This window comes from Ylistrum balloti, unplaced genomic scaffold, assembly GCF_031769215.1.
Source record: "Ylistrum balloti isolate Yb309-2 unplaced genomic scaffold, AGI_CSIRO_Ybal_v1 Utg369830, whole genome shotgun sequence".
Classification (NCBI taxonomy): Eukaryota; Metazoa; Mollusca; class Bivalvia; order Pectinida; family Pectinidae; genus Ylistrum; species Ylistrum balloti.
The window spans coordinates 218682-232416 of NW_026781993.1; the positions used below are offsets into that span (position 1 = coordinate 218682).

At 35.7% G+C, this 13735-nt stretch overlaps 1 protein-coding gene across 1 annotated transcript; it reads left to right on the forward strand.

The window, feature by feature from the left end:
- The first annotated feature begins 1406 nt into the window (after positions 1-1406).
- Positions 1407-13503, forward strand: LOC132545130 (uncharacterized). Its single transcript, XM_060208801.1, has 12 exons — positions 1407-1562; positions 4635-4778; positions 5085-5170; positions 5686-5797; positions 6366-6488; positions 7281-7730; positions 7971-7988; positions 9047-9185; positions 9522-9661; positions 9864-10007; positions 11569-11697; positions 12054-13503. The coding sequence occupies exons 1-12, from the start codon at positions 1517-1519 to the stop codon at positions 12734-12736; spliced, it is 2214 nt and encodes a 737-aa protein (XP_060064784.1). The 5' UTR covers positions 1407-1516; the 3' UTR covers positions 12737-13503.
- The last annotated feature ends 232 nt before the right edge of the window (positions 13504-13735 follow it).

Consider the following 13735-nt stretch of genomic DNA (forward strand, 5'->3'; position numbering starts at 1 on the left):
CTCAGTAGTACATTTGTGTATACATATGTCTACGCAATGCAGTTACTCATTGTATCTTTTTTCTGTAATTTTAAAACATTATCCCGTTACCTTAATATAAAAGATAAATCTGGACAGACTATGTTATGAAAACACATGATTTACAAATATGTTACACAAATTGAAATAAAATCCTTGTTTTTACTATAAAGTTTATAAATAATCATGCAGCATGTGTGTGGACAACTGTTCCCGTTTGGGCACTGGTCATCAAAGTCTACCCTTATAATACACATGGTTTCTATTAAAGGTTACTCTAGGGAATTCGACCCCCTATTTTCTTTTCTATAAACGTTCATTTTCGTTTTGAAAATATTTACTGTATTTAAATGTCGTTGACAACATAAAAAATCTTGGTTACGGAGAAATAAAAAAAAACACTCTACACTGTTCCCAATTTATTAAAAAAGAAAAATAATTTCACAATGTCAAAATTCCTTCCATCCTTTCTCCGCAGAATGGTGAACAAACGTGCATTGGTAAAAAATAGCATTTATCCGTCTTTATCTCAGCTATAACAGAACATCCATGCCGACCCCATTTTTAGGATATTAAAGATTCATTGCCATCAAACAAGTACTATTTTATTCAATAATTTGTTAGGAACAACACTTTGTAAATTATTATCCAGGATAATTTTCCTAATATGATTTCACCCTCATGACAGCAAAACATTCTGTAATAAGGTATCTTTCCGGAACTATGATGAATAAGCAAACATTTTTCGAAAGTCTGTTTATTTAAATGAAATGATTTCAGAACGTTGTGAAATCTCTATGTTTCTTTTGGCTAGAAGGTATGATACGATATGATCACTATCACAGAAGTCCATGTTGATACAATATATATATCAAAGACAACAATCACCGTTTAAGATATATGAGAGCAGTTTGATTGTTTACACTTTTGTTTGCACTATAAAACAATAAAATACAGACACGGGTTGAATTAGAAATTACTGGTCTGAAAGCAAAGTAACAGTAACAGAATACTGTACAGTATAGTTACTGTGTGTGGTTTCGTGACTGATCGAACTCGCCGTGGCAAATCTATCTGAGAAAAACAGGCGGTTGAACCGATCGATACAATTCATTTGTACATACATGCATTGATGAGAGCTAGCCTAACCAATGCTGGTACCGTTAGGACCAGGCAGAGATCTGCATGCAGGACATTTCACTTTTCGTCTGAGTTAGAAAACCAGAATAAAGGGTTGTACTTAAATAACAATAATCCCATGTATCTTAAGTCTATTTAATGGTAAGCTGCTCATACGCCGCTGACTTTAAATTTATTATATACGTTTCAGTATACGAGCAGACGACACAATGTTCTGACTGCACTACCAGACGACGACATGCTCTAGCGTGGGGTGTGTTGATTACAGTTAAGTCCTTCTCACACTTCTCCGGACCAGGGTGATGCTGCACATACAACGGAAGGAAGACAAACTAAAACGCATATTGGATTTGTGTCAATGGATGAACAAGGCGATTCAATTCTAAAGATGGCTGAATCAGAAGGTAAGGCGACTGTCGGTCGATCGGCAGGTATAAATAACATCTGACTAAAATTGTACAAGCTTGATCACTTTCAACTCGAGACATTTTGAGACATTTGAGTATTTTGTTTGTAGATTATTCGAATGGAATCATCATAGACGTGTCGAGTTATTTCCCAACTGTTTTACAGCATCATCTGCATAATTACATGGGTCACAATTCACTGCCACTTTAAGCAGAATTACGGTATTATTTACACTTCGGAATTTGTCGTTGTTGACAGTCTGTCATTCAAAATACATGGGTTATTTCTACAAACGAGAGTCGCGTCCCCTTGTTACGTTTGACTGCCAATACTGTGGAAGTTCATGCAGCAATCCAATCAATAACCATTGTGTGACAAACTACATTAAGCTTTTTGTGCAGTTATTCCCCCGGGTTATATCTGAAATCATGTCTGAAACGAGGATTTTTACTTTCATGTCATCTCTCGTCATGTTGTGATAGTTCGGCTAGCTTCACTATATGATATTGAATTATTGTGACTTTTTCCTTCTTCCCTGTGGAATAAATTGCTCTACAGCATTTGGAGATGTTTCTATGTCATTTTCTGACATAAGAAATAATGCGACATTTTTGTATCTTTACGTAGATTATTAGGTACTGCTTTTTTTGACGATAATTTCTAATACTTTTTGTAACAGATACATAGTTAATCGTTCATGGTTATTCACAAGATTAGTCATATGTTTTTTTTATTATTATTTTTTTATTTAAAAAGTAAAATAATAATAAAATGAACTTGAGCGAGAAACTGGACGGCATGCGACGGGCCTCTGATATCTTGTTCAGTGATGAAGCAATCGGCAAGAAGGAACCGTCTCAAAGAACCAAACAGTAAAAAAATAAATATCATTCTGTCCCATAAAAAACAGCACACAACTGTACATGTCTGGATGCACGATAATAGCGATACCTTCTAGAAGAGGAAAGACTACTTTGGTTCGAGACTCTGTCTTCTGATAATCAATTAGATAAGCTTGCACTGAAGACGTGATTCACGCGGAAAGGAACAGAATTAGTCAATTTATTGGAATAAAATTAATGCCATCTTAACAACACCACAAAAGATAGTTGTGTATCACGTGCAGTTTAGGTCGAAACTACTTTTGATTTTTTACACATGGACATATAAAAATAAAAGTGTCTGTATATATTGAAACGTTAATGTTTAGCGCAAAGTAAAAAATATACACCAAATGTTTCCTGCTTGGAACCAGGACGTACTAGGGCCTAGTGTTTTAAAGATGTAACATGTTAAACAAACTGGAATTTTTTATTTCAATTATTTGTTTAATGTAAATGTTTATCACAATTGTTAATACTGTACAAACATTTTGAAAACGGAAACTGGTGTACCAAGGATAGTTTATCTATCAAATACACACTCGGTATGAAGGCTAACATTCAAGTGTACAAATATAATTTTACGCCCAGAACACCCATCGCCTACAGGAGATCGAGGAAGTTGATTTCCGGTGACAAGTACACTTTAGTCTTTGACCGCCGAGCTGCTTCCTTGTGCCTCTGCGGTCAAAGTGTACTTGTCACTGGAAGTACATAATATACGTATATTTTAATTCTCTAGTCGCATTCTTAAATACTTTAAACCTATCAGATGTAAAACGTAAAATGTTCAGCCGTTTTGATGAGCTACTTGAAATCATAATCGCGTGCGCTTAACAATAGTTGTCAACGCCTTTTTCTGTTTACATATAACTGTAACATATTTAAAACATTTTCATATAGAAATTAAAAATTCGCTGGTACTTAAGTCCTACGACGTTAAATCAATGTGAACGCCACATATACACCTATATACATCAGAGAAATAAAACAAGTAAAAATAAAGAATAATTTTACAGTGTATAAGGATATATTAAAATAATGATTGAAGTGTTGAGATAAATATATCATGTTGTTTTGTAAAACAACTTAAAAATATATAATCTGTTTGGCGAATCGATCATTACCGCTGACACTGAGATGTAAGAGCTCCCTCCCTTTTACCACCCGGAGCAGAGTTACCTCCCCTCGTTACCTGTTGGCCGTTGCTATACGATGTGAAGTGACCGTGATTTCGAAAGGACTGAATACATGTGTAACACTTAAAGAAAACTGACTTAATTATAGGATTTTGATTATAATTTCAATTATAGGATTATAATTAATACACCCCAGCACTGTCTCGAAAAAAGTATCCGTTTTTTTATTAAGATAGATAGAAAAGTTAAAAGAGCTAAACCCTTGGATTTCGAATATGGATTTTAAGCTTCTAACATGCTGTTCGCCTGATAATCCACATCATTCTGTTTAGAAATAGAAGTAATCAGCATTCGATACCAAACTGTTATCTCAATTGTGCATATAGTCGAAAATCAATGAAATTCGTCTCTTAAAATACGTCAGAGAACGTTAGCCGTAGGCTGAATGGATACACAAATATCGATAAGATTTCGTGCGACAGATATGTGGATTCTCTGAGCACAGTCGAGAAAAGCTTTCAGGACAGACGGTCGCTCATAAACTTGACGTAAAACCTACAGCGACATATTATTTGTGGTTTGTTACCATTAAAATGATCATAAAAAAAATCTATGTATCCCTATGACAACACCAATTGGTTTAAGTTTATTTGAAACCCGCTCCCGGCTACATAATGTACATATATGTATGTAAAACTACCTTACATACCGTCACCGCCTAACTTTGTTCCATTTCAATAGATATAAAGACCATTATCTTTATGCATGTATGTAATATATACTTGTGACGAAATCAATCGGTGTTAGAAATGTGCGTTTTTTCACAATTCCATGAATAAGTAAAATTGAACAAGAACTTTTCAAAATGAAAAAGAGAAAGATTTTACGATTGAATAATTATATTTATCTCTTTTAATTTACGAAAATGATATTTAACGATGAAATTATTTACCAAAATACCTGATCTACAGGATACACCGCATTTAAAGCACGATATTTCTTATTAAGATGACTTGCTGTACCATAATTATCTAATCTCCTTTTGTAGAGATCGTAATGACGGCTGCCAAGAGAGATGGGAAAGCTATCATGAGACTAGAACGGACATTCACGAGTGAGATTGACCATAGTAAAGTCCATCACGTAGCTGGAGGACCTTACAAAGGCATTCTTATCAACAAAACGTCGGCAGGTGAGTCCAATATATTGATACTTATTCATTCAATCGAGTGTTCTTCACAGTTTGAAATAAGATATTGATAAAAAGGTATTTATGAAATATGATGTCAGGTCCTCGAGTACAAACTTATGTTGATAATTGTTTGGCCTTTGTTGGGTTTTTATCGTTAAATTGACAAAAGTTAACATACTAAAATACATCTGTTTATATAACGGATATTTTTGAAGCAAATGTAAGTATGTATATGGCAAAAAGAAAGCTTCTGAAAGTGAACATTACACTGTATCTGTTTAATAACTTGCGCTATCCTGTTAACAGGTCTAGTAGACGTAGGACCAGCTGAGGGCAGGTTGGAGTTCCTAGCTTACCTTGTTAACGAAGGCAAACACAATGAGTGTCTACAGGTACTGTAAGTTACTACAATGACGTCATCGAATGGAAATAATATACCGATATGCATTGATTAAAATAATATGGATATACATCGATGTCGAGCATATTAACTCAGGTCAAACCTGTTTAGCAATCAAATAAATAAATGTAGAACACAGAAAAATGATTTTCGATGTATTTCGGCATTCATTGATTTGTTTGGTGACGACTAGAAACTTACCAAAGGGTTTTCACGACACCGGAAATTGGTACTAAGCAATAAGTGTGCGAGAGGCTGATCTAAAAAATACTCATCTTGGTAAATTACAGTTTGAGTGATACCTATATCCGGTGTCATGAAGACATATGAATGACTCGGCTATCAATGTTACGTAAAACAAGGATTTTAGAGCAGCTAGAAATACATTGTATCAATGTTTGGAAAATATCAAAATATGATACGTACTTGTAACAAGGATTGACCAGATAGAAGTGGAAGTTTACGCTTCCGAAATATGCGGTTGTTTGACTTGTTTCATTCTGATAGGATCACTGGACACTTAAGTTCTGGTTCCGTGGTACGGAAGACGGATTGGTGAAGAAAAATACCTATACTGACTATTTCCAGGAACTCATGGACCCAGCGGACTTTCCAAAAGGTAAGGATGAAGTCACAAGAACTGGCCACAATCTATTTTCTACAGAATTAGCTGCAAATAGGAAAACGTTTGACGGGTACCAGTGCAACTAAGGGTTTTCTCATTAGATGACACCTACTAGTGCTGTCTTTGGTTGGCAGTTATTGATTTTCAAAACTGTGTCCAGATCTATAATAAGTATTTAGGTGTTACGCTCATTATCGCTTTCTTCACCTCTGGAACATGTCATGGCAAAATTGAAGGTTCTATGTGCGGACAACACAAGTTTGATCCTTTGATATACATGAAAACGAATCTCGCAGTCATATAACGGTAAGTTGTACCGGCTTTGAAGTTGAGTGTCCCTTCTTTGTAATCTTCAATGCATCGTGTCAGTCTGTGATTGGATTCTTATTCTCCTGAAACCTGCTCTAGAACAATCACATTTCTTCGCCTGTGTCTTTAATTTTGTCAGGAATTGTTACAGGGGTGCAGAGAGCGAAAGTGATGATAACCTCGGAGTACCAAGGAGGATTTAAAGCTTGATATCGCAACGCCGTTATTATATTTTGTTATATTTGATTTGTAGATTACGTATGTTTCATCAAGAAAGCACTTGTACTGTTGAGGGGATACTCCGTTATTAAGAGAGTAGAGCTTCAAGCTCAACAGACAAATTGCCCTTCTCCCGAAGATGTCATTCCCCCCATACGTAAGTGATTTATTTACATAACTATTCACGAGCTAAATTTAATGTAGAACATACAAAAATAATGTTTGTATATACATGTATGTTTAGGATCTTAAGTGAGAAGAGGGGGTTGATTCATGAATTTCATGAAATCTCGTATGAAATGAAAATGATATTAAGAATTTCTTACTACATAACTCAGCTACATTTTGAAAGCTTTAACGCCTAAATATGCACAATATTCAATATGCGCAATTTTCAATTCATGAGGTAACGTCATTGTCCTATTTATGACAGCATTATCGATTTCTGACTGGCAGAGCCAATTAAAAAATCCCAAGATTAAATTACACTAATGACATATGTAAAAATATTACGTAGGCCGATTTATTAAATGACATGCATATTATTTGATTTTATGCTATTTTTCGTGAAAAGGAATATCTGTAAAAGGATTGAATCAAAATAGTATATGTTGCGAAAACTGTACAAAAGTCGTTTCAATACAATTAAGAATTAGGCATACCAGACTCAATGATGACATAAACAGCTTCATACAACCGTTCTTTTATGAATCTTCAGTGATGCAAATTTTGAAATCAAGGAGGCGACCGCGGAAAATCCAAAACGGAATGTCAAAATCAAAATGTGACGGTTCAGACCCCTCCCCTAGTTTTATTGAATTTGGGTTTGGATGATGATTCTGTTAACATGTCGGTATTTTCTTGTTGTTTATGCACCACAACATTGCGTGACGGTGATGATACAAGACGTAGAAACAATACCGTATATCTTGGTTCATTTGTTTTACAGGAAGTTTTACCACAGTGTTTACCCCAGCAACGAACTCCTTCCGCTTCATACCGGAAGTGTGCATCAAAAAGAAATCTTTCATAACTTTCAAAGTTAAGGCGGCATGCGATGTACGTGTTGCATTGTCCTCAATTTATGGTGACGTAAACCGCAAAGCTCACGAAATTGTAATCGGTGCTGAGGGAAACACCAAATCATGCATCAGGGAATGTACCAATGGCACTGTCCGGACAGAAAGCATGACGATGAATATACTCAGTAACGAGAACTTCCGGTACTTCTGGATAAATTGGGCAAATCACCATTTAGAGGTAGGGCGTGGTGCTCAATATGGATATGGAAGGTTCCTTCATTTGCACGTGCTCCCTAAGCGTCAGTTCAAGGTCAATTGCCTCGCTGTTGCTACCAGCAAATCAACTACGGGACATTGGGAATTTGCTGAACTTTTAGGTAAGTAGCGATATCAATGCAGGCAAAGACAGTTTTCTTCTGTTATTATGATAGTGAATATTAGAACTGTTTCTATTTGAAGATGAAATAAAATGTTTTCCTCTGTACACCAAAAGTGCTTGTATAAGTGCTATATATGGAGAATGCAACTTCTTTATCTTCCCGAAAAAAGTACAAGGTAGGAAATGACACCTGTAATTACATATATCAGATCAAACAAAATATAAACTTCATTTGCAGCTGATCACAAAGAAGAAGGTAAATCCTTATGTGTTACAGATGCAATGTACTTGAGAGCATGTTGCAAACTCTAGATCTGTACATATTGAAGCATGGGGTATCTGTAATACCGAAATCCATACATGGTAGTTTCTTGCTTTGTTGTAATAAACAAGTAACCGAGCGTTTTTGCACCTAATCAAAGGCTAACTGTGAAACAGCCTTCTATCTGTAGTATTTCAGTACGACCCCTTAGATTTCGGGGCCAAATATCAGCCTACTCCTTCCTGACTGATTGTTAATAAATCTGGTACCTCTCTCCAATATATGTATTGTTTCAAACACGATTGCATTAAACTTTTCTGTTTTACATAGTCGTTCCTTATCTATCTTACGTATGCTTCCAGTCCCTGCTCTTGCTATCTTTTCTATCTTCCTGTTATTTCCCAAGGCACAGACGCATCCATGTGCGGACTTATACAACCTGATTGCAGATATAGCCTACTAATGTATCCTTGTTTTATTGCTTATGGGATATTTTTCTTATCTCACTCAAAACCGTTAAATGGAGGTATTCATTCAATGGAATGGAATTTATGCTCATTTTAATAAGATTTTTCAAGATAACCGCCGACGTTTTTTTCGTCCAACAAAAAATATCACCAAACTTAATTTTCCATCGTCAATTAAAATATTTTATCACAAAATGCGACTCTGAGAACCGCTGGCGTGAGCCCTATATTTCTTAAGTTCCAATTTGTATTCGCATTAGCCGATGTTATTTACATTGTATATCTAATAATACAACGAGGCATACTGTTTTTTCCTTGTATTATGGCACACCACTGCTTGTACTCAAGAGATATGTAACAAACCACCAGATAACTGTAGCACTTTATACATGTAATAATGATTTGTATCAAGTTCAGGTTTTGAATACGACCAAAAAAATCAATAGCTTCCATAAACTATCGATATACATCTTCTGTTACCATTAAAGTACAGTGAGATATTGATTTTTTATTCCATGATTGATACATACATGTAGTGTATTGTGTATCGATAAATAACCCGTGCTTCTGGCGGATTTGTTTCAGACCCGGAAGTCGAAGTTGGCAGAATCGCTAAAAGGAAACGGATCAGGGATCAGTATATGTGGCTCTCAAGGAAATACCGGATGTTGCATTTTCTTGAGGACGCTTTTCCAAACGTCGTCAAAGTGGAAGATCTTGTCAGGTAAATCAAAGTCACGTGGTTCATTTTTCTCTTAGTGACTCAATAGGAGGGGCATCGAACCAGACAACTTCAGTTTAAAATTCGTGCTTTGTGGTTCGATCTCTACCTTGGGATTATATATAAATATTTTTTTCAAGTTGCTTATATTATAGACATAGCACTTTACTCTTAACTGCTCTGGCCTACCAAAGACATGACGTTCAGCAGCCACCATCTACTACAAACAGCGACTTAAAACAATGTTGTTTTTTTACTATTGTTTAATAAATTTATGATATAAAAACACACAAAAATATATTCAGTACCTTATTAATCATTATTTGTTACTTTTTTCAGCAAGTGTAAGATGAAAGTTTCTGACCTCTTCGTCATTGCTGTTGTGCTGGCGGAACTTCAGGAACGTGGTCTAGTTAAAGAGGTGATTGAAGGACACTGGATGCGAAATCACGGAGGAGGAGCCACACAAACAGAGGACGGTAAGTAACAACGCTTACATAAATCGGTGACACATACCATTGAAATCAAGAGCGTAGAAGACCAAGAAAAGACCACAGTGTTTGTTAGATTTTGTGAATTTCCTTGTGCAATAAATAACTTTTTTTTGTTCGTTATCAAAATGCCGTTTTTAAAATACAGAATTTAGAAAAATGACGTGTCGGACTTTTATTTTATTGACAGAGGTAAAACTTGTGAAGGTAATGCCGGTGCTCAGTTCGAGAGACCAGCCGACCATCGCCATCGTCACAACCCTGTTCTGTGAAAAACTCGCTGTGGACGCCATGATTGAAGACAAGACCACATTCGTCAAGTGTAAAACGGAAGGTAAGATCATAAACCATTGCAGTATTTTTGAATGGCTGTAGTAACCATGAATGCGGCTGATTGATTTCGTGTTTTACTCAATCCCAGTCCTGGGTCCTGTCGTTTCTGGCTCAGAACAACAAATTCGCAGTTGTCAATTTATGATCTCACAAACACTTGGAACGATTTACAGCCAAAACAGCGTCCAATCTGGAAAACGCTTTGGTACCAAACTTGTGTTTAAATGCAGTAATTAATTTTCATTTTTATGTTTCAATGACGTGAGAGATCGTTGACATATAAATAAAAGGATGGATTTGATTCATTGTACGTTAAGGAGTCACAGGATAACAAAACACAGCATTATTTGTTTTCTTAATCAATCTCTCTTTCCTTTGAAAACAATATTATCTAAACAAACAACGAACTGAATTTGTATTAAGCTTATAGCATAAAAAGCTCAAATAAATTTTGCGGATGGAAATGAATTCGGATGCAGGTTCTCTAATGCAGGAACGATAACTCTTACAATACAACGTTCTTTTTTTATTGATTGAATTTCAGTTTCTGAATATCAAAAAAATTGTTATAAAAATAACAAAGACAAGTTTCGAAACATCAAATTTATATTTCTTCATGATTTCATTTTAAAGTTATAGATTTGCTGTTACTATGTGTAAATTCTTAATCTGTTTAACGAGAAATCGGACACAGAACAGTCTGTATATCTTATCTAATTCAATTGTTGTACAGCAAGACATTGCCGTATAGGTGAGATCACGTATTGGGTACAGTTACAGTAGTCTGTATATCAGTTTTTTTGTCTGAAGTTAACACGTTGTATTATTTAACACACAGAATTTTTTAGTTTGGTATATACACGTGCATGGTAGCTAGTTCAACATACACATTAAGATAATCATAAAATCTTTTCTTTGTTTTTGTCGTCTTTTCAATGAAACTTTGGTAGCTTATGGGCAGTTAGTTTTAGATATCTTGTTATAATCTGTACATGTATATATCGTTCGTCTTGATATTAAAAAGGTAACTAACTCAGTTTGCTGTAAACCTGTTTACCTCATTTTAGTTTATTGGCATCGATCAAAAAGTTCGGAGATCATTCGCAACATTGGAATCATGATTTTATTAACTGTAAGAGCACCTTCCATCTGTGTTATAACATTCGTTTTGGATTTGTTTTTCTTCAGTCGCCTCTTAGCACTTTAGGCCCCCTAGCACTATTGACGAGTTTAAAAAGCATGAAGCAGTTTAACATTGTATTAGAAGGCAATATTCATTGATGTATACGATCCAATGTAAAGTCTAACTTATGGAACTGATTTGGCAACGTGTATATTTTTGGTTTGTTTTAAAGTTTCCCTCTTTATGTTGAATCAAATATTCATTTAAAACTTTTACAGATTTTGTAAATGCAGGATAATGATATCCTCCAACCACACACTAATTATTTAATAATTCTCTAGTCTGGTTAAATGCATCAGCAAACGTCCGGTCTAATAAGACTATTGTTTAACCGGCATCTTCCTCTACCCTTGCACCTTTTCGGTGTATATTTCCGTAGGTGAATCACAGGTGTACACAACCGGACGGATCGGTAAACATCGGGTGGTATCCACGAAGCTTCCCCGTACTCCAGGAGATGTCGAGGCCTCAAACATAGCAGCCGGAAACTCTGTCACTCGCCTCCTGGGTAATTACAACTGGCCCTTACTCATATGTAGACCTTTATACTCAAGAAAGTTACGAGTGATGCTAATAACTGAACATTATTTCTTGCACTGCAATGAAAAAGCAGGCGACGTGATCTTTGGTCTTGAGCCTACAAATGAGAGTTATCCCCCTTCACACGTAAGCGCACATGAACATCAAAAATCAATAAAATTGAAATCCTACGATTCAATCGAACACACATACGTGTAAATTTGTGTTTTCTTTGAACCTGAACACGTCTTTTTGTATAATATGATGATGTATTCAAAATGTTTTAGTATTGAGAATGAAATAATACGTTGATTTTGAAGAATTCTTCTCTGTATCAATTCACAGGAACCTTTAGTAAAGTAGAACATGTGTTCCTGGTTGGAGTTGGAGGTGGAGTATCGAAACAGCACGACCCTGATGACCCCGTGACGTCAGATGACCATGTGACCTTGGGTGACGTAGTTGTTTCCATGCCTTCTAATGGAACCAATGCTATGTACACAAAATGTTTCATAAGAGAAAATATTGGGGAAGAGAGTCTCGGATATTCGTCAAGAACTTGGCACAGTCATGATGAAACTCTCCGACGAATCGTTAAGAAAATGAAAGAAAAGAGTGTGGAAGATATGAAACATCTGGACCAGCTTATTAAAAGTGCATTAGTACAACTGAGTGTTACCGATTCTAAATTCCAAAAGCCATCCATTGTGCCTAATACATCAGGCGAGTCATCTCCGGAAGATTTGTCGGAAAGGGGGACAACTGTCGTGTGTGGAGCGATAGCAAGTATTAGCTGTTTCGACGATGACGAAAGTTTAAAAATGTCGTTCGCAAAATCAAACGAAATCAAAGCATTTGATAAGGATTTTGAAGCGGTGTTAGAATCCTTGGAGGGAAACAGGAACGAAAGCTATCTGATGATACGTGGGATCGCAGATTTTCAATATGGCGGCCGGAAGGAGTGGCAGCCGTACGCGTCGCTGGTGGCAGCTGCTTGTATGAAAACAATAATATCAGTCTTGAAATAAAGAACTGCTAAATAACTGCTATACCGTGCCAATGGTGCTTTAGAATACTTGGTGCTACAAATTACGTGTACCTAACTAGTAATATCAATTTTTTAAACCGCTGTTTAATATTGTGTCAAAGCCTTGCAAGAAACGAAACGCATCTCCCGAAACACATTGTACTTCGTATGAACCTGGACGGTAAAAAAACAGTTTCTCAATTCTTGTTCAGGGGACATACATACCTGTGGCAGGTAAATATACCTACCTGGAAGGTCTTATATTGAAACTTATAAAGTAGCTATAAGAGCTACACTCAATCATTGTTGCTGATATTTGTTTACATTTTCAGTGCCTTATCTAATATTCACAAAGTTGCTGATAATTTTGAGTGTAAACAGTTTGTATATTTCCTCGCATTATAGTAATGTTCTGTACAGATGTTAATGTACAATAGTACAAACTGTGTCTTATCTTTGATACCTATATCTGTAGCAATTTATTAATCCGTCTCTATGTTTCTGTTCTATTTGATGTGATATAATGTTTTGGTACATGTACATTAACTTTTTTTTATCACGTCTATTCGTCCGTAACTCGTAAACAATGTTTGTGTTTTGTATTCGTATGTAATTTCCTCTTGTAATTTTCTTTTTGTCTGTTTCGGCTGTTAAGTATCCACGCTTCAGTGATAACGATGTATCTTTTAATTGTTCCATTTTGATAAACCTCTACGGTATGTTTGTAAAGCCAACGATACATAGATAAAAGATATTTTCATACTGAAAGCGTTTCTTTTCTTACAACATCACTGCTTACCACTGATTTGTATGATGAACGTGCTAATTTTGAACTTTCTATTGTGAATTTTCCATTTCTTGATAGTGACACGTTCTTTCACAACATCCAATATTTGAATTTGGCATGTCTTTGTGCCATTCAAGAGCTAGTTTCAACAATCATCATTTCCGTAGTAGATGTTGGCAGTGGACGGGAAAACTACTATCGGCTTGTTTCCAG

Bases quoted from the DNA above. Each gene is read 5' to 3' on its own strand.
- LOC132545130 (XM_060208801.1), top strand. From the start codon at position 1,517: ATGGATGAACAAGGCGATTCAATTCTAAAGATGGCTGAATCAGAAG. The intron at 10,008-11,568 runs GTAAGATCATAA...ATATTTCCGTAG, and splicing joins CGTCAAGTGTAAAACGGAAG to GTGAATCACAGGTGTACACA. The intron at 11,698-12,053 runs GTAATTACAACT...ATCAATTCACAG, and splicing joins CTCTGTCACTCGCCTCCTGG to GAACCTTTAGTAAAGTAGAA.